This window comes from Lepisosteus oculatus, chromosome 20, assembly GCF_040954835.1.
Source record: "Lepisosteus oculatus isolate fLepOcu1 chromosome 20, fLepOcu1.hap2, whole genome shotgun sequence".
Lineage (NCBI taxonomy): Eukaryota > Metazoa > Chordata > Actinopteri > Semionotiformes > Lepisosteidae > Lepisosteus > Lepisosteus oculatus.
In genome coordinates, this window is record NC_090715.1 from 6,014,380 (window position 1) to 6,034,881 (window position 20,502).

The following is a 20,502-nucleotide window of genomic DNA, read 5'->3' on the forward strand; positions in this document are numbered from 1 at the left end:
ACCCTGACTGTCCAAATAACAGTAAAAAGAAACGGCCATTTTTAAATTAATTTGCTCTCAACCAGCTGGCATTTTAGCTATCTCAGGGAATGGAAAAACGGCAAAGTATGAGATATCTCATAAGGGTTTCTGTAATTAGTTTGGTCCATGTTCCTTATCATTGCAGGTTGAACTCTTACTTCAGAACATGACATTTATCTTGAATGAACAGACAAGGCCAATTGTATTAATATTATTGTATTTATTTTATTAATAATATTTTAAAGTGCATTTGCATAATCTCATAAAATGATTAAGGACTGTAATTCATATATATGTCAGTGTATTCAGTGGCATAAATATACAAAATAATACATTAAATAAAACATTTTTGTAACACAAATATACATATATATATTAACTAAACACTGCATAAATAAATTCCATAACTACATCACCACCAATGAAGAAGAGAAAAGTTCTGAGGTAATGTCTACATTCAAAAATTACAGTGTAGTTACAGAGCGTCGTCACACAAATTCAGGTTAGCAATTTTACTTTGAATATTAACAGGTATCACCATGTATAAAATTTGTAAGACTTTTATTGCAAGTTTTGGCAAACCTATATTAAAAAGGTCCACAAAAGACTACCAAAGCCTAGTGTAAACATCATATCATTCTAAATTGTAGTGGAGATTAAGGTTTAAGCATGATTTTCCTGTCTTTTTAAGGACTGTTTTTTAGGATTTAGACTTATTTGAACCAACATCTGAATTTCAAGAATTGTTAATTTTTTACAGTTTTTAGCGAATGTATGATGACCATGAGCTGTTCTCAATGTGATTCTGTGATTGCATCCACTGGGTAGGTCGGTGATCCTCATATCGTTCGTCGCTATCCTCTTCGCTGGAGCTCTCATACATGGGAATGGAGAGCTCATCTTCATCGGACCAGTTTTTATCGACAGTGTGAGTCCATTTGTGTTTAGCCTGCAGGGCCTGAAAGCACAACACGCACACCCTGACAGGTTTGGGAGAAATGTCCCGGATGACGAACCTGCCCTTGGAACAGGAGCTGCACACCACGAAGCCACACTGCCGGCAGTGATGCCGCCGGTGGGTGACCGAGAACTTGTCAGAACAGCGCATGCAGATGGCAGACGCTCGGTCGGGAATCCACGTCGCGGCAAAATTATTGTTAGGCGCCCGTCCTGACTTGACCAAATGCTTTGCCCTGCACTCCTGAATGTGCTTGAGCCATTCCTGCTTTTCATTGGGGGATGCGGCGGAGACGTAGAAGGACTTTCGAGGCGTCCTGATGAGCCACTGGTTTTTCATATCCAGGCTGTCTTCCAAATCCTCCACAACAATGTCTTCAAGGGGGATTATGTGTTGATTTTTGTACCAGCGTCCATGGAATATGATGCTGCCGTAGACTAAAATATCATTAAAGAGAAAGAACATCTTAGGCTGGGGGCTGCGGCGACAGAGTTTCAGAAGTCTCCCTTCTCCCACCAGAACCCGGCCATATTCTGCAAGAGGCTTCCCCGATCCACCGAAGAAGCTCTCTACAGCAGCAATGCGCTCTGCGTTTTCGTCGGAAAATGCCAGGTGGTCTACCATGGTGACTTTAGTTCTTTAGATCTACAACAGAAAAAAACGCCAAATGTTAATTATAAACAAATGCATCGCATTGACACATACTGCTACAGATGTAAGTGCACTGCACATGAGTTGCATAAGCACAAAAGGTTAAAAACTAAAACCCGTTGGTTTACAGCATGTTGACAATAAATGTATTTATATTCAGTAGCACAGGATCTCTTTTTAAATACAAAGTATTACAATGATAGACGTAAAATCCAGTGTATAAAAAGGTGACAAAATAAACCTAAATACATTTTACAATTTAATTTACAATTGTTTATGTAAATCAAATTTGAAGCAGTCTGATTTTTTTATAGTTTAAAAGAATAAAAAAGAACAATCAATGCAAACAAAATACCTTTTATGGCAGTCTGCATATACTGTTATCCTTGTAGGTTCTTATGCGAATCTTCAAATAAAGAACCGTATAAAGTATAAGACTGATAATAGTATATCAGAATTAGTAGAAATGTTGTGCACCGTTCTCAGTTCCTGCTGAAATGCTAGCGATAGGGCTAGCATGCCCTTTTATGTCGCTGTTATTACACTTCCTGGTTGAAGGGACTTCCAGTTAATCTTTGCTTGATCTAGTGACGATGATGAAACATACAAAAGCTGTCATATAGAATTCCCCTTAAGTTCTTATTTCCCACTAAGTCTGTAGAATTAAAATGTTACTGGACTCATTTTATCCCACTGATTGTTTTTTATTTTTTTTATTTATGCATAAATAATAACAAAACTTACAATACAAACAAGAGTACATATAACATTTAAAGACAAAAACATCGTCAGGGGTATATGTTACAAAATAAATTCAAATTATGAAAAACGTTTCAACAAATTAAATAAAAATAACGTCCGCACCATTTTCATATTTTTGCATTTTGAAAAAGTCTGCAGATACTCGTTTACATCCATTTTAAACCCACAGACAGATGAATTAATTTTAGTAGGCAGGGGAGACAGTAGAGGAGCTGTTTTAGATCCCTTTAGGACATGAAAATAAGTCAATTTTTAAAAAGAAAAACAAGGATGTGAAGCTCAAAGCAAATATCTGTTTAATGTTATGCAGCTCCATTTAATTATGATTGAATTCCCTCATTATGAAATGCGAAAAAAGGATTAAAAAGCACTAGGCTATTTATGAATGTCTTTAATTGATATTTTTGAGAATGTGAATACAATGTTTCTTATAGAGATGTGATAAAGATACAGAATTTTTTTATTTTCTTACAGCAGTTGTGTTCTAAAATAGTTTGTATTCAGTATGTCTAGGGATTCCATTAATAATTTAAGCTGTAAACTCAAGACAGCATGACAGTGTTGCATGTCCCCTCATTGAAATGGCAGTATTGTTTCAATGCCAAAGTCTAGTATTAGCGATAGATATGAGAATCAGAGAACAGAACATGTGCTTGCAGTTAACCCTCTGATGTACAGTACTTTGTAATTGTACCCATACATAGGTAAAATACATGTTTCATAAAAGTTTTATTGATGTGAGGTGATAATATGCACAATGTAAGGAAACCAGGGTGCCCTTACCATAGAATGTCATAATGCTTTGTCTTTTTAGGCCAAACTGGCTTTTTATTTAAAAAAAAGACCACAGTTAACATGGTTGTTATAACTAGAGGCCAATCATCAAAGACTCCCAAGACTCCATGAAGCAGACAAAAACCACATTTACACCTACACTTACTGTCATGTAAACTCTTATTTCCTTCTTGAGTGTGATCGTTTTATGTGGTTATCAGTAAGGTCAAAAGTATGATTAGGGTGGAGAATGAAAGGCAAAGTAGATCCCGTAGGGCGGAAACATGGTTGCAGAAGCTGCTAGTAAAGTACAAGTCAGGCAAACACGTGTCACAGTACTGCTTTAAATTTGAATGCTGTTAATATATTTTGGATTAGTTTAGTCAGGAGGGGTGAGTATGATTAGTCCTTTCCGCCTGCCTCTCACTGCATCTGTTTGTAATCTGTGTGTATATGGTGACACAATTTATCTTCTATAAAGAAAGCAGAGATCATGTCAAGCTCAAAGTGTCATTTACAGGAAAGAGATGGGTAGCATGGTTCCCACCCTAGTGTATTTGCTGCCCAATTGATGTATGATTAAAAGAATGATTTCTACAGGACAGATAAAGTACACTCTATTCATGATTGTTCCACTTGGTATTCCGTTTTAATGAGTTCAGTTATAGTACAAGACAGTGATTCTGATTTCTCCAGATGTCATTTGGCATGAGAGGTGCTACTTTAGTTCTCAGTTTTACATCTATGTGCCTGTGTTTTTTTTTAATATCATAATTTAAGTTGCATTAAATAGGTATTTCCAGCGAGGTATAATCTCCTCCTGTTATATTCCAAGCTGCTATTCCCACCACGTGAATCAATTTTGTAATTTATTTTGATTTGACTGAAAATTTTTGCATTTTATTTATGTTCCCTGTAGTAAGGAAGAAAACAAAATGTCTAATATTCTGTAAATAGTGAGGACGTGGTAATTCTTTTTGTCATAGTTTCCTTTATTCTCAGACACAGCAGGAAGTATTATAACCCAGTTGTGGTTTTCAGAAACTATTTTATTTAACTTGACATAGTTAATTCGGGGCGGCTTAGTGTTGCAGTGGTTAGCATTGCTGTCTCACAGCACTGGAGCCCTGTGTTCGTGTGTGTTTCCTCTGGGTGCTCTGGTTTCCCCCTATAGTCCAAAAACATACTGATAGGTTATTAGATGATAACAAACTAGGTTAATTAGCCTCTGGGAAAATTGCCCTTGTGTGAGTGTGTGTCTGTGTTTGTGTGTCTGCCCTGCGATGGACTGGCTTGCTATCCAAGGTGTACCCTGCCTTGTGCCTGTTGCTTGCAGGGAGAGCCTCCAGCTCCCCAGTGACCCTGCATTCGAAGAAGCAGGTTAAAAAATGGATGGACAGATAGTTAATATTGTACTGGGTGCTAATGTGGCTGCAGGTGTATATCTGAGTGGAGTGTCTGCATTCTTCCCATGTTTTCATGGGTTTTCCCGGGGTATTCTAGATCTGATTGTCTAGGACTGCCATTCCTTGCTAGGGGGAGAACTCACAAGCTCTGAGCCCTGCCTCCCACCCCATCCGTATTGAAGTGTCTCGGACTTCCCCTCACCACTAAAAGATTCTGCAGGAAATATGGATCCCATGAAAACACAAGGTGTTAGGAAGCACACAAACACACAGATATAGCAACAGAAATTCTCAAAACAGCATTTTAAAACAAGAGACATGAGATAAGACAAAGAAAGACATGCAGGAATTGCCTGGGTATGCCATCATACTCACACACCACATTCATTAATACAGTACCTCTCATTTATCTAGTTCAAGGACTGACCCATGTACAAGTTAAAAATAATGCTCTTGGTATTTATTTCAGAAAACGACATACACTGGGGCTTTGCTGGCACCTGGGCATATAAGAATAAAGATAGTTTACTTCCTTGTTTTTCAGAAGGTCGCAGACTGGAGCACGGTTATTCTGAGGGATGTTTTTTCCAAGTAGAAAAAATGTGACTTGCTGAACAAGCTATTCAAGATTCATATGCTATGTTGTTGACTGATAAGGCTCAATGTCTCGGTCAAAGTCACGAACAGCCAGGGAAAATAAGGGGTTTTACAATCTGGGTATATTTACTGATTACAGTATTCAGATTGGATTAAATGAAAATGCACATATATCAGTTATTATAAAATTGAGGAGATAAAATCACCTTTTTGTCAAGGTACTTTTTAGGTCCTATGAATAGCTTTAAAAAAACATTCAAAAGGAAATCTTGTCAACAGTCTTCATAAAGCAAGACTATAATGAACTGGATTATTACTTAAATCTGAATGTTGAAAAGCAAATTATATTTGTATCAGTTTATCAGAACACCTGCTTAAGAAAATGCCTGGATTGAGCTAATCTTTTCAAACAGTGAAGACATAGTGAAGGAAAGCAAGGTGAGAGAACCATGAACTTCGGTCATAACATTTTATACTTTTAAATACAGTATATTGAAACAGTACTGGACTAAGAACTGGACTGTTCTGAGTCCAGGATAAAGCCTGACAGAGAGTTAAAGAGAAGTAAAATGGGATAGGATGGCAAAAATATAATTTAATTCGTATATAGATTTATCCCCAGAGTAAGGAAATGAGATCAGAAATCAGTCATAAGTAAATCAGAAAGCAATAGCCAACAGATGAAATTGGATAATATAAAGAGAAAGCGAAAAACCGTATAAATCAATTAAAACATGAACAGGAACACTGGTAGAAATGTATGGTAGAAAGGCCAAGAGAGATATTAAATAGTGTATTTAAACTTTGGGTGGACATACAGTATAAGCTCCATAGAGATACTGTAGCACCCCTGGTGCAAAATTGAACCAGGACCCCCAGCACTGTGAGCCAGCAATACTTTTATTAGAATCACTGATATTATACTAATTGTACTGTAAAAAACAAGAGATGTTCATGTCATGATAATTCGCTGTTTTTAAACACAAAATACAAAGGAAAAATAATTTGATTAAGAAAGAATTTAGATAATAGAGAAAGAAATGGTCTATTCCTATGATCCCTGTAACTCCGAATGGAACTGATACTGAAAGAGTAAATGAATATAAGTACCTCAGCACTATTAGTGATTGTAAATTGACTTGGACAGCCAATATGGAGGCAAGGTATTTGAAGATGCAACAAAAGTTGTATTTTTTAACGAAGGGAAAACGTTTTAATGTAGACAGCACATTGCTGACACTTTCTTATAAGAGTTGTATTCAGAGAGTTCTAAAAGTTTGTATTCAGTGCTGAAGAGGCGTCTTGTCCTTGCAGATCAAAAACAAGTTGGAAAAAGTGATCAGGACTGGTGGCAAGATTACTGGCACATCCTTGGACTCAATAACATGTCTAACAGAGTGACATTTTTAATTATATTATTAATCTTTCACATAGAAACTTAGATTGCGCCTCTCATCCACTCTTTTTAGAATATACTCTCCTACCCTCTAGGATGAGGTACCAGTTCCGTGGTATAAAGACTAAGAGAGCCCTTATGTCCTTTCTGCCTAAAAGCATTGTTGAACAATATAAAGATTGTTTGCAGGTAGGAATTTTATTATTGTTTTCACTCTTTACAAGCTAATTGTCTGCTTTTTAATTTAATTGTACAGCTCTGTAAGAGAGAATACTGCTGTTAGTATAGTATAAAGAATACTATGCTATAACAGAATTATAATACTTTAGGGTCTGATTAACTGCTTATAATAAATAATCAAAAAGGAAAGAAGACTTAGTAAATAATAGTTCCTTGGTAATACTTTGCAATAGTTTCTTGACTCATCTGGACTGAATAAGATCTTCATCAATGGATCTTCAATTCATTATTCTTGAGGGTTACAAGAAACAAAGAATTGCTCAGATTGCACCAGATTTCCTGTTTTTGTGACTCAGTGAAGTAACATGGCTTTATTTTGCAATGTTCCCTCACTCGAAGTTAATTATGGAAATACTCAGGATACCTAGAAAATGTTACATTGAGTAAGCATTATTACTGGGTGCCATGTTATGTGATGAAAAAACACTTTTTTTTCTTGGAAGCAACTTTGCAAATAAGGATTTGATTGGTCTAGTTCTTTATAGCTAACCTTTTTGTAAAGGAGTTCCAGAAAGCTTGGGATTGAAAAGGATTAATCAAAACATTATTTTTATAGTCGAACTTTCAGGTACAACTTTTTATTTGAGGTATGAGGTAGAAAAGCCATTTGGGTTTTTATTTGAGTTATGTTGTTTAGAGTAAATGCAAACTATTTTATGTTTATTCTGAAATTTGTTCATAGCGAACATTAACTAAGTAGAGTAAATCACATGATTCTTAAGCCTTTGCCCTTTGGTCCACTTTAGGAAACACCTGATACTATTATGATCTTAGTGGGTTTGGCTTAGATCTTTCCCAGCAGTGAGATCTCCACCCATTCAGATTCCATTCTTTCATCTTCAGCAATACATAATTTGTACATGCTCCTGTCTTTGTAATGAAGTAACTGAAGTAGCTCATTCAACCTTAACCAAACTTTCAAACTAAATATTTGTTTATATGTTCTATAGCTAGCTGAAATGAACAGAATGAAATGATGTAACAGTCTATGAGCTTATGTAAAGTTAACTCATAATAGTACTTTTATTCATGTCAGAAGTGCTACAAAAATTAAACCAGTGACCTAAAATAACAACTGTCCCATCCCATGTAGAGACTTGCATTCTCAGTTCACTTCACATAAGAGAACCCCTATGGTACAGGATCTTCATAGTCCATCCATGGTGGACTGCGACCCTAGTCAGTCACAGGGCAGACAGACACAAACACACTCCAGGACCAGTTTTCTCAGAAGCTGATTAACCTACCAGTATGTCTTTGGACTGTGGAAGGAAACCAGAGTATCCGGAGGAAACCAGCTGAACAGGGGGCGAATATACAAACTCCACACAGATAGCACCCCAGTTCTGGAATTGAACCCAGGGCTCCAGCCCTGCTTTCTCCAGGGTAGGGTTTCTCTGGTTAACAAGTAGCAATGCTAATCATTGTGGACTGTATTTTGGTCTTCAAAATATTAATACGTAAGCTGTTATACAGTACTTCATTTTTGTATATATATTGCAAAGATAATATTTGTAATCATTTGCTTTTCATTTTATAAAGCAATTGATGTTAAAAAACATTATGAGCTCTGGTCTATTTGTACATAAGAGCTACTGATCCACCAGTCAACAGTAGAGAATAAAAAACTGAATACTCTAGCAGCCACTGCATGACAAAGCCATGCGGTAGAACAAGAGAAAAAAGGAGACATGCTACGGCCACATGCCACCTGGTGGACAGAAGCATTTCAGCACAGTTCAGTTGAAAAGAAGGTTCTTGCAGTACTGTAAGAACTTATGAACATTGAAGGAGAAGAAGATAAAAAAAACATATTTTAACATATTTTAATATATTCCTTGTATTCTTCAAGAATACAAAAATTTGACTTATATGCATAATTAACTCCAGGCAATTTTACATACTGGTAAACACAAAGAAATATGACACAAAGGTCTATTTTTAATCAGTGAAGCTTGGACACAATGGACAATGAGTAGGAATAATTACAATGAGTTTAGAAGACTAGGGCCCCAGCGTTGAGACAGCAGTGCTAACCACTACGCTTCCCAAAATCCATCATCCTTGTTTCCAAGACTAATTTAAATAACAATGCAAAGTAAAATCACTTTATTTCCTTCATAATAAACTGATTTATTATACGCATTCAATAATGAAAACAACCTTTTCCATAGCACGGTTTCTCAAACACTTCATTTCTTTTGATTTACAATTAGAATACATCTGTGTTTTCTGTTTGAAAGTCACCACTGCAGTAAAGGACATCTTGTACAGAAAGATTTCCTACACTTTTTGCCAGCATTCACTGACAGAACTCAATTAAAAAGCTCTGATATAGTTACCTAGACAGTATGTCTTCCAACAGAGTTTTGACATATACTACCATCCTTAAGGAGTTTAACATTTAAAAAGCGCATATTAAAAATTAATCCTGTACTAAGTGTCAGGCTTCTGTGGCCTGCAGCACTAGTAATAAGCAGTTCACGTTTAGTTCAAAATTCTTGAGACTGTACATTATGAAAGAAACTGAGTTAATTTAAATGGTCTGAGAAACATTGCCTTTTTGCCAGTGCATTGTTGCTAGATGTAATCAGATTAGCATTAAACTGTGGAAATTAAAAGCATAAAGTAACTGACTGCCATTAAAAAAAGATGTTTCTCCAGAGACAAGCTAATCAATAGCCTTTTCCGAGAAGCTGAATTTCTTTCATATCTTGCCTGGCAGCTGCAAATCTCTTTCCATTAGTCTCAGTGGAGCAACTGGTGACATTTCCTAAGAGGCTGCTTCAGCTACATTGGCTCTCAATTAAAGGTCTATGGTTCCTTTCACTTTAAATTTCTTAGCTGAGCGCTCGCTTGATCTGAGCTGAAACTTGCTGCCATAGATATAGGAAATGAATCCATCAATTTCCACACTAAAGACACTGTTGCGCTTTGGGATAACTGTAGGGAGGAAAAAAAAAGACAAAAAAACAGAAATTACTTTACAACATAAATTCTGAACAAAGCATTAAAACATACATTATTTAGATTGATGGATAATTGATGCACACCTTTCAGCCTGTCCTCTTCTGTGATAATTTTGAACACATGCTTCATCTCTTGTAAAAGAATTCCTGTAGTGCCCACATAAGAAGGACACTTAGATTTGACTACTGGAAAAAAAAGAAGATATTTATTCACAACTTCCAAAAAAGATTATTAAGGCTATTGTTTTGATTGGAAGCTTTGATGAGAAAAATTAAAACTAGAATGTACAGTACTTATTTTGCTTAAAGAATTCTATGTATCTTTATGTCAGATTAAAGAAAAAGAACAACACAATTACCTGTTATAATAGCACCATGGAAATCTGCCTTCAATAGCTTATTCTGGATCATCTGAGGGTTGCTAAGATTAAATTAAAAGTGGTAGAAAAACCTGATTTAACTGCAAGACAGAATTTCATTTATACAGTGCATTTGCTTTATCCATTCTGAATGGTAAAACGTTTTAAAGGAACTAATAGGACAAAGGGTGAAATAGAAGAACCTGCCTTGTATCAGTTATGGTCTTAAAATACTAGTGTTTTAAGCCACAATTTGTGACATCTTGATATAAATTATAAAGAAATGATGAGAAAGAATTATCATACTAGGAAAACTGAATATATTTTCCATAATGATCTTCAGGAATCATCCTAAAGAAGCAAATAAAGAGTTCCCTGAAGTGCTCACTGTGGTACTAGTTATCAAATCGTAACAGATTTCTCCTTCTTGTCAATGATTTACAGTTTAACATGACCCAGGGAAATATTAAAAATATAAATATTAGAAAACATAATGTATCAATCATACAATTATAACACTTTACAGAATAACAACAACAATAAATAAAAAGAATACACAAGATAAAACACAATTACAATATGCAGAGGAGACCGTGGATGGTGGTACTAAGAAAAGCAGAGGAGTGAAGAATGGAACCAGTTAAGTAAAGGCTCTTCTAAAGAAAGTTTTGAGTCTGGATTTGAAGGAGTTTAGAGAAGGTGACTCTCTGATAATGAAAGCTTAAACCTGTTGTACCTGTCTATGTGTTAACATTGTCAAATTAAGAAGTTGTTTTTATTGTTTTGCTAGTGAGCTAATGCCAAAATCTGCTTACTTCCACCCTTAACAAACATAGGACAGCTGTTGATTGCATTATGGTTTATTGTTTTGACAGCTTTTTAAAATTAAGCATGCAGTCATACCTTTCTGGTCTGAGTCCATTACAAAGATCACGCATGTACTGCTTCCACAATTCATGTAGTGGCAAGAAGAGTTCATACCTGGCAAAACAACTTTAATAAAAGACATCCTTCCATCTCTAGAGTCAACAGGTGACCTGTTCTATAGCCTTACTCCAAAAATTAATTGTAATTCACATTTAATCCATTTACTGCACTTCTATCATACCTTATAAATTGTACCAAACAAAAAGATGTTAATTCCACACTAAAATATGAAGGAAGGCTGTGGAGCTTTCTTTAGGTGTTCATACTAAAACCCTGTATCTTTTTTACTCTGTATACATGTCAGTGTACAATTAACCTCTACTTCCTCCTTTGCGGCTCGCATACTGACACAGCTCCCCACCTCTCTAAATAGGATTAATAAAAGTTAATACAAACAGATGGAAGATATGCCCCCTTTTCCCATTTCATTAAAGCAAAGTGTTCTGCATTCAAATTAAAAAACAAAATGAAGAGTTTCACTCTACCATTTCACACATTACTGAATAAAAATAATAAACTGTAATTGCACTGACTTCTGCTGCTCGGGTTTCAGCTCAAATACTTTCATTTCCCTCCTCTGCTTGGCATTTAGGCCTTTTGCTTTCTTCCTCTTTTTCTTCTGAACTCTCTTGAAGGCATGCTCAAGTACCACTGCCTTGCGAACCAAAAACTGCTGGATTTCCTCTTCTTTGAGCCTTGGCATGCTCCTCTTCAGAAATGCGTTTGTGAAAGCTTCTGCTTGATTGGCATCTTGGGACTGTTATGAAGACAAGCAGAAAATGTTTTTATTGCTGCAGTGAACGAGACAAATCACTTCAGCGCTTCCTCCCTATTGGAAGCAATGCCTTCCTTTAATCTAAATTAATTCAGAGATTTGTAGTAGTAACTCACAAGTGGAATTCATATGTAAAGCAGAATGGAAATGAGAGAAAACGTTTAATCTTGAATCTGCCAATGTTCTGGAGAACAGAACAAAACACTCAAAAGATCAGATTTTCAATTTCTAAAAGCACAAACCCCACCCTGTTGCAAAACAGCTTAAAAGTGTGAAGTCTCCACTTTTTGGTACACAAAAACTGCAGAGGGCAGCAAAGGACAGCACGTCTGAAAATAATAAATTTACCTGGATGCCCAGAATTGCAGCCTGTTTAGCTGGTAGAGCAGACTGAACACTACCTACAAAAATAATACAAAATAATACAAAAACAATAAAAAAATTGAAGAATAACTTGAATATCTTTGCACACCTTCACAACCCGTTTGATATTTGCATAGAAATACGAGCTGGACAAATGAAAAGCACGGAAGGGTTTGATATGACTGTTTCAACTCTAAACCGTACCTTGACATTTTTTCAAGTTTGAAAACAAATAGGCTTTCAACCGTTTGTACATGTAAACTTAAGTACATTTATTAATATCCAATTTTTGTTTGCAAAACACGAATACTTTATTGAAGCTTGAAAAGGTGAGTGACGAGAAGAAAACTATTTTTTTCGATGAAGCTAGAAACAGTGTGTGATTACAGAAATAGCTTTTACACCTAGTGATCAGGGTTTAAACGTGTTTTTCTTTACAAAATTAGCCAGACTTACATTCCATTCTGATGTGCTTCTCGTTATGCTTTCTGCATTGAAATTTAAACTCAACTCCACTCCACAACGTGAGTCTGCGTCTATGAAGTACTTCCGCACCACGTGGTCACATAGACATGATTAGTCGATTGCGAGGTAGGTTTAATTTTAAGCATTACTGTGTATGCAATCCACAGGAAAATTAATTATTTTACTTTACATACGGATATTATGAGCTGAATATTATGAACTATGCATTTGTTTGTTTAAGATCCGTGTATTAGCGTATAAGCTAATAAGCATTAGCTTGGTATATGCTAGTTTAGTGACTCTGGTAGGCAGTACATGTGCTTTAAACTCTCCCACGGTAGAAGAGTACAGGGATAGTTTCTGTTAAGTGCTGAAACCTAAACTACTCTTTTCTTCTGTTTAATAATATAATTAAACGCAGTGTGATTCAAGGGCCTGTGAAGACAGTGGTAAACAAAAAGGTGTTGACTATTTTCTCACACAAATCATGGCTACGTTTTAGACGTCTGTAAAACAAATATTAATATGTATGTCATTTTATTGGCCCCAACTAGCTGGAAGGCATAATAAACAAACATCCATCTATCCATCCATGTCATATTAGTTTTGAGTCACATATTATTTTTCGTGTCTGAATCTGAAATTTGTTTTAATATCCTTTAACCTCCTTTTTTGTACTGCTCTGTATTCCAAACACTCCGTGCCACTCTGATCTATTTGCAAACGACAGGTTTTATGTTTCTGTGTCCCAAAAGCATTCCTTATTCAAAGGTGAAAAGTAATTTAAAAGTGTACCAACAAAATATTTTTTATTGCTCATAGAATTACAGCCTTGTTGAGTGGAAACATTTCAGCTGCAAACAATCTTCCCCAGACAGAGATAAACATGTCTAATTGTCTGCACATTCAAAGCAATGGAAAAAAAAACTGTAGTTGAGAATGTGCAATATTTGTGAGCACCATGACAGCCTTAAAAAGCAATTACTAAACCATTATGTGTCTCTGCAATAATTATTTCAGTTGAATATATATATATAACATTGTAGGCTGAATTCATTTGACACACAGACTGAACATACTGATTGATGAAGATCCCTGGTGGAAAGAATGTTGATTTTGTCCAGAACTAGGTTTAATTAATAAGAACTTTAAAAAAGGCTACACACAAGAAGATCTATCCCATCTGGGAATTAGGGTATCCATCCATTTCTTGAATGGAGCTAAGGTGTCAGCTTCAACCTCATGAGTGGGTAGCTTGTTCCACACTCTTATAACCTAAATATATTTATATAACATATTAGCAGGTAGGTAGGTATTTTTCTTTTTTTGTACATAGGCAAACATTTTTACTCATTTACCCTGGCTATGAAATAATAGAAGGGTCCAGTATACATTTAATTTGTTGAGGTATGAAAGCTGACTGAATAACAAAATATGGATGGATTGAATATTTAAGTTGAGCTTAACAACTATGCCTCTACCAGAAAATGAAATGTTTCTCAGTGACTTTTAAGTTATTCTGATTTTATCATTGCCCTCACTTGGTAAAAGTCTTGAAAAGCAAAAACAAGATGCCGGGTAATCCTGACCTTTGGGAATCACAGCAACAGATTTGCCCATGACACCAGCGATACAAGTTCAATTCCCAGAAAACCTTCTTTTAAACAGGACATCAATGGCAGGAGGAAGCCCATGCCAATAAGGAGGTATAATGCAGTTCAGCAGGGAACAGAGCAGCATGCACATCCCTGGTATAGTTCCAGAGAGGTAAGAGTCATGTAGCAGCTTATTATCTCCTTGCCAGGCGGGCCAGACCTCTTAGAAACGCAGTAACAAGCCTGCCTGCAGTGCTGGTGATCCTGGTTTGATCCTGTCACACACTGCTTTCGCCTCCCATGCTGCACTATTATTGAAAAAATGGCAAGCTTTAGTCATAGCAAAATAAAGCTTAAGGAAGCAAATTTTGCAAGAGAAAAGTGAACGTACTCAGGGGGAAACAATGTTGTATTGATTTCTAAAGGGACAGTGCTTCCCAATGCCCATGTGAGTTGAAAGTGAGGGTTTCCCGTGGGTACTTATCTGAGCTACTGGAAAGCTGACGACAAACTTGAGTGCACTTAAACCTACCAGTTTTCATCTCCTGTGGCATTTCAAACCACATTAAGTGCACTTTTCATTTTTAACGACTACCTAATCAGATTTAAGGATAAATTAAAAATATGCCTAAGAATACATACTGTAGGAATACATCACACTAGGAAAAGCTTGAAAGGCAGGGTAGATTTTTAAGTTCTAAGAGACAGGGATTTTGTTTTTTTTCATTAACCAAAGAAAAATGTGGTTACATTACTTAGCTATTAATTGCAGTATTTGGATTACTGTGTGACCAGATTGCCATGTGTTATAATCCCTACTTCAGCGGGGGAAAAAAAAGAGAGCAGGTGTTTGAACCGACACTCAATTCGCACCAAAGCCTTGTCGTCTCGTAAATGTTTTTGGAAGCAGGATGGGTCATGACTGGAAATTTATTAGACGATTTGCTGAGAGAATTGCTTTTTTGACTTTGAATACAAACATTTGTGTTTTGGGGACGATTTCACTCTGACCTGATGACTACTGCCTGTCTTTGTCTGTCTCTCCGTCTGCCTTTCAGCATGGATATGGAATGAATACAGGTCTGACAGCTCAGAAGAAATAGTCTGCATAAAGCCATAGCAATGGCCCACATGATCTTGAGCTAATATAGGTAGTGTTGTGTATGGCATGGGTGTTCATAATACCATGTCAAGACAGGAGGAAAAGGTCAGGAAGAAACATAGAGACAGAGTGGAGGTTGTTCAGTTTCTATGAAAAGACCTGAAATGCCTATAAATAAAAGATAAGAATGCTCAAGTGTTTGTAATACATAAAGGTGACAAGTCTTGTGAATACAATAAACACAATGAAAGCACCAGGCTTAAAAGCTTATCATAGAATAAACCTTTTTGCTCTGAACTCTTGTACACCAGCTTGGTGAAAGCATTGAACGGCTGGTCTTGGTTTAAAATTTTAAGTTACATAGTATCAAGAGAGTTGATGGTCTGCCCAGCTTTTATTTCTAAATTATGAAACGTAAAGGTTAAAGCAGGGCTCCCCATCCTGGTCCTAGAGGGCTGGTGTGTTTATAGGTTTTCAGTCCAGCTGGGCTTTGAACGACCTTAATCAGCTTGTTATTGTCTTAATTGGACTCATTTGTCAGCTTCTTCAATCTCTTCAGGTGTTGGTGCTTTAAATACACCTGGAAAATCTACAGTCCTACCTACCCTTCAGCACCAGGATTGGTCAGCCCTGAGCTAAAACTTTGATTTAGAAATAAAAAGAAAGATGTTTATGGTTTAAATAGTGCTAAGAATAAATGGGCAATGCTTTGTGTTGTGTGTAATAAAATTAGATGATATACTATACATTGAGCCTGCAAATGTTATCAGTTATTTGTTCCACTAAAATGTGGAGTATTTGCTGAAATAAAAACTGTTTCCAGCAGTACAGACTTAAAAAAAAAGATATCCTTTCCTTACACGATTTATACTTACAAGATTTACTTTGTTTATATTTTTTATATTATATATTTTTATATTTTATTTATATTTTAAATCATCTGTGAAACTAATTTTTTAAAAGAAGTCTAACATCTTGTCCCTTTCTTGTCAGTCGTTGGTAGGCTTCAACTTGTTTTTCTCTTGCATTGAGGTCTTACTGGGCTCAAGAGAAAGCAACTGATATGTCTTTCATGAATGACATTATCTGTGTTTTATAGCACAAGAGCTCTCATGGCTTAAGAAAATCTCTGAATTAGAAGAGCTAACAGGGAATGGTAACTCTGATTGTTCGAAAGGTCACGGACCAAGTGTAATTCACATGATACTTGTTCAGCTTTTCTGAATCACCTCTAGGCTTGTCTGACCTTTCCGTTTCTCTCTGTACCAACCAGACACTGCACCAATACCTAAGAACAGGAAGACAAATCTGCCTTTTCAATGTGTATTGAAGAAAATCTATGAACAATTACATGTGGCTTTCAGAACAAACTGAAGATATACCTACTTACAGAATAAAAGTAAAAAGATTTATCCTTAAAAATTATTACCAGTGAAGACTTACTGTATTTAAACTAATTAAAGGAAATCCTGTGGATTTGATACAAACAATGGAACAAATTATCACAAACTTTAGAATGTTTATTACAGTTCCTCTAAAGAAAAGCAAATTGGGAACAATAATTTCTCCTCTTTTCTTATGCTTTCATCTTAAAAAAAAAAACAAATGGGCTCAATGTGTATATATTTGTATGTTGTTCCCACATTACAATGTTCTTACATTGAACTTTCCAAGTATTTCAAGTGATTATTTAAAGCAAATATTTCTTGCTTTGTCTGAAAGTTTTTGGTGAAATGAGCTTGACATAAATGTATGTGTCTGGTAGCTAAATGCTAGCTGATAATACTAAACTTTCTTGTTAAACATTCCCCAAGTAAAGGTTTGCTTCTGCATAAAATGCATTTAAAATTCGAAGAACTAGGCCTTGTCCTACAGCCAGTCAAAATCATTTTAAAATTGTCATCACTCTCCATTAACAACTTTGCCTCACTCTACAGCTAAACTCGAGTGAACTGGTGTTACCTCTGTGCACACAGACAAAAGGAATGACATACAGTAGTAGCTGTAATTGACTTTGGCTACTTTTGATCTGATTTTGTAAGACAGTATAGCTCATACAGCTTCAAACATTTTGACAAATAGGCTCCCAGGTTTCATATATACATCTCTAATTGTGTAACTTGAACAAATGTATGAATATTCACAGTGACAGGGATATTTTTAATTGATTTGCTTTATCTGAGTAGGAGCAAAATATCCACCTTCTTATTTTAATAATGGAGACCAGAAATGTAACCCATTAAATATTTCTGTCAAGCATACTTGGTATTTGTTGCTGCTTGTGTACAGAATGTTATTTCAGTATTCTACTTCAATACCATGCCCTGTTTCTTTGGTCCAAATGGAAAGGTATAAAACATATTTTCTTCTACTTTTTGTCCATTTTATCTGGAAGGTATTTAATCACCTGCCTCCTATTTGTGTTTAACACCAAACTCTACATAGAGGTAAACAGATGTGATGATACTTGGTTAACAATATAGTGTGGTACAATGTATGCTCCAAAATAAAACATGTTCTTTTACTAAAGCAAAGAATGGTGTCATTTTCAACCTATCCTTTATATATTAATCCCAAAACAATACACTTTGGTAGTTTTTTTTTACTTAAACTAATTTAATTCATTAGTTTCTTTTGTTTTCATGAGAAGTATTTTTCAAGAAACATAAAGTAGAGCAGTACACTTAGGAAATTATGTATACTTCGTGGTATCAATTCAATTCCATCACAACACCACCAGAGGGCGATCTTACATTACGTAGTAGGAGCCAATCAATTAACAATGTACGTGGCATATTGCTAGCAGTATATTAATAAGAAAATCTAAAAGAGGAAACCACTATTTCTTTATTATGCTGAAATCAGCAGTTATTCTACATTCTAAATATCAGATGTCCAAAATTAGAAAAACAACACGATTCTCTTTGAACATATGTTACAGGGATTGACATTGTGTGTGCAAATTGAAATTATATGACCTTTCACATTATCTGTTTTGGATCTGCTGCAAGCAGTTAGGTCAGAAACATGGCTTATTAGGGCATTGTTTGTAATTGATGTAGTTTTTCATTGTGCTATTCCAATGCTATTCCAGGGGAGGTCAGTCATATTTACCTGAAATATGCTTGTAGTTTCTTGCAAAGCCCAGTACGTTTGTTTCCCCCACGAATTAAAGAGTTCCCTGTTCAGATTCCCTGCACAGACTTGCCATAATGAATACAGGTCAGTGGGTTACAGTGTGAAGGGGTGTCATACTGTATCTCAGATCTTATTAGAAATATACACTTGGGCCCAGGTTGTAAAATACAGTTCAATTGGCAGTCATTAATTGACATTTGTATGTTATTCAAAAAAAGCAAAAGCATTTTGCTTACATTCCACACACAAAGCACAGATCTGTCACTTACTGTGTTTGATGAGGTTGATGCATTCATTGAAATTACTGTTTTGATTTTTATATCTTTTAAATAATAAGAAGTGCATACACCTCTTATTAATGTGGGATTTTAGGCTTGTGTAACACGTAGATAATCTATTAACCAGGACTGTTTAAAAGCCAAAATAATAATGTGGGAAAAAGTATTCCTATTTAAACATTTCATAAGTCACATTTGGCCCTTTTATTTGTGAGCTTTCAAGCACCAGAAATAGAATATGTCACTGTACCCCACTTAATGTGCATGGTGCACAATGAGACATCTATCAAAAAAGGCTCCTATTTTCTATTACTTTATCTGCAGACCAGGTTACAATTGGCACACTATAGTAAGGTGATTACCTTGCCTTACACATCATCTAATAAGAAAGTCCATTCATGTTTTTGGTTTCTTCAAGCAAACCTTTATTCTGCCCCACTCTCCTATATACAGTATAATCGACTTCACTGAAATTTTGTGATCTCACACAAATCATGCAAGTTATATAATGTGCAATTTATTTTAAGAACTAAATGACAAAGTTGCAATATTTACAATATTTGAAAATAAGGATTTTGGAAATGTTATAATGTAAATTAAAATACAAAACCCAGGACACACTCTGCTGTATTCACAGTCTGCATTATCACCTCCATTATGATATATAATAACATCACGAAAACTGTATCATAATATCAAATTATATTGTGATTTTCCCAGACAGGATAATGAAATAGACTATGAGGATAAAACACTGCTGCTGCACAGGATCTCAGTAACTTTGTCTTGCTCTGGTTTCCTGTAATGTACTGATGGCAAACTGGAGACAGCAGGTGTTTGTAAAAATTAGCCTACAGCAGTTTAATGGCTCAGTTGATATATAAAAAGTCTGCGTTCCTCTTCCAGTCATAGCTCACTACCCTGACGTATATGCTCAAGGATCCCATTTCCCACAACATTCTGTGGGAATGTATTGCACAGAATGATCAAGAAGAAAAAAAGTTCTGTCACAATACTACATCTATGCACCCTTTCCTGATGGCTAAGTGTCAGGTTAGCTGCGTTCCTAGGCAGGTAGGTTAAGGCTTTTTAATGTAAGTCATTTTCTATCCCTGACCTATAGCTGTACTCTCTCTGCTAATATAGATGCATTTCTAGAAAGATGCATTTAGTCTGTGACCAGAAAAATCCCCTGCAGGGTCTTGACATTTATGTTGTAAATGATCCATCCTTAGTTTTGGGAGAGCTATTGAACTAGAAAAAGAACATAACTAGTAAGTGTAAAATTCTCTTCCCTCTATAAAACACATTCAGCATATATTCCAAAAGCAATGAAGATGTTCACAGGGTGCCATATAATGCGCAATAAAAGGTTAGTCAAGGTTTCTGTTTACCAAGGCTTGACCAAACACAGCTGCTGCATTCGGAAATTACTGGATATCAGCTTAATAACATCACTAACAAGCTGTGTAACAAGCAGTTCACTGAAACATTTCTCACTTTCCGTTTGTCTCACTTCCTTCAAACACATTTTGTGCTGTAACATTTCGGTACACCGTTCAATAACATCTGGATAATACAAAAAATGGGATGGATGGGTCATTTTTGTAGCATTTCGATGGCAAGGTAGAAAGGGCAGTTTGCTTCACGGCTTTTCAAATACTTAAAGTTGGTCCTGTAGTTCGAGCACTCATGTTCCGAATACCAATTCACCATGTAATGCCGA

At 35.8% G+C, this 20,502-nt stretch overlaps 2 protein-coding genes and 1 long non-coding RNA gene across 5 annotated transcripts; 1 reads left to right on the top strand and 2 right to left on the bottom strand.

The window, feature by feature from the left end:
• Positions 1 to 263: 263 nt before the first annotated feature.
• On the bottom strand, positions 264 to 2,140 carry plekhf1 (pleckstrin homology domain containing, family F (with FYVE domain) member 1). The gene is made up of 2 exons (XM_006641437.3): positions 1,986 to 2,140; positions 264 to 1,624 (listed from the first exon to the last, which is right to left on the bottom strand). Exon 2 carries the CDS (start codon positions 1,601 to 1,603, stop codon positions 785 to 787), a length of 819 nt encoding a protein of 272 aa, XP_006641500.1. The 5' UTR covers positions 1,604 to 1,624; positions 1,986 to 2,140; the 3' UTR covers positions 264 to 784.
• Positions 2,141 to 8,615: 6,475 nt separating this feature from the next.
• Positions 8,616 to 12,736, bottom strand: pop4 (POP4 homolog, ribonuclease P/MRP subunit). Of its 2 annotated transcripts, none has more exons than XM_069181302.1 (7): positions 12,655 to 12,736; positions 12,184 to 12,236; positions 11,594 to 11,817; positions 11,037 to 11,114; positions 10,134 to 10,195; positions 9,859 to 9,957; positions 8,616 to 9,748 (listed from the first exon to the last, which is right to left on the bottom strand). In XM_069181302.1, the coding sequence occupies exons 1-7, from the start codon at positions 12,659 to 12,661 to the stop codon at positions 9,612 to 9,614; spliced, it is 660 nt and encodes a 219-aa protein (XP_069037403.1). In that variant the 5' UTR covers positions 12,662 to 12,736; the 3' UTR covers positions 8,616 to 9,611. The 2 variants fall into 2 exon arrangements, with proteins under 2 accessions (XP_069037403.1, XP_015223867.1); XM_015368381.2 differs by having other exon boundaries at positions 9,859 to 9,960.
• On the top strand, positions 12,716 to 17,619 carry LOC107080021 (uncharacterized). 2 transcript variants are annotated; one of them, XR_011182837.1, is made up of 3 exons: positions 12,716 to 12,789; positions 14,332 to 14,430; positions 16,634 to 17,619. It is a non-coding gene; the product is annotated as an uncharacterized lncRNA (long non-coding RNA). The 2 variants fall into 2 exon arrangements; XR_001480929.2 differs by lacking the exon at positions 12,716 to 12,789 and having other exon boundaries at positions 13,866 to 14,430.
• The last annotated feature ends 2,883 nt before the right edge of the window (positions 17,620 to 20,502 follow it).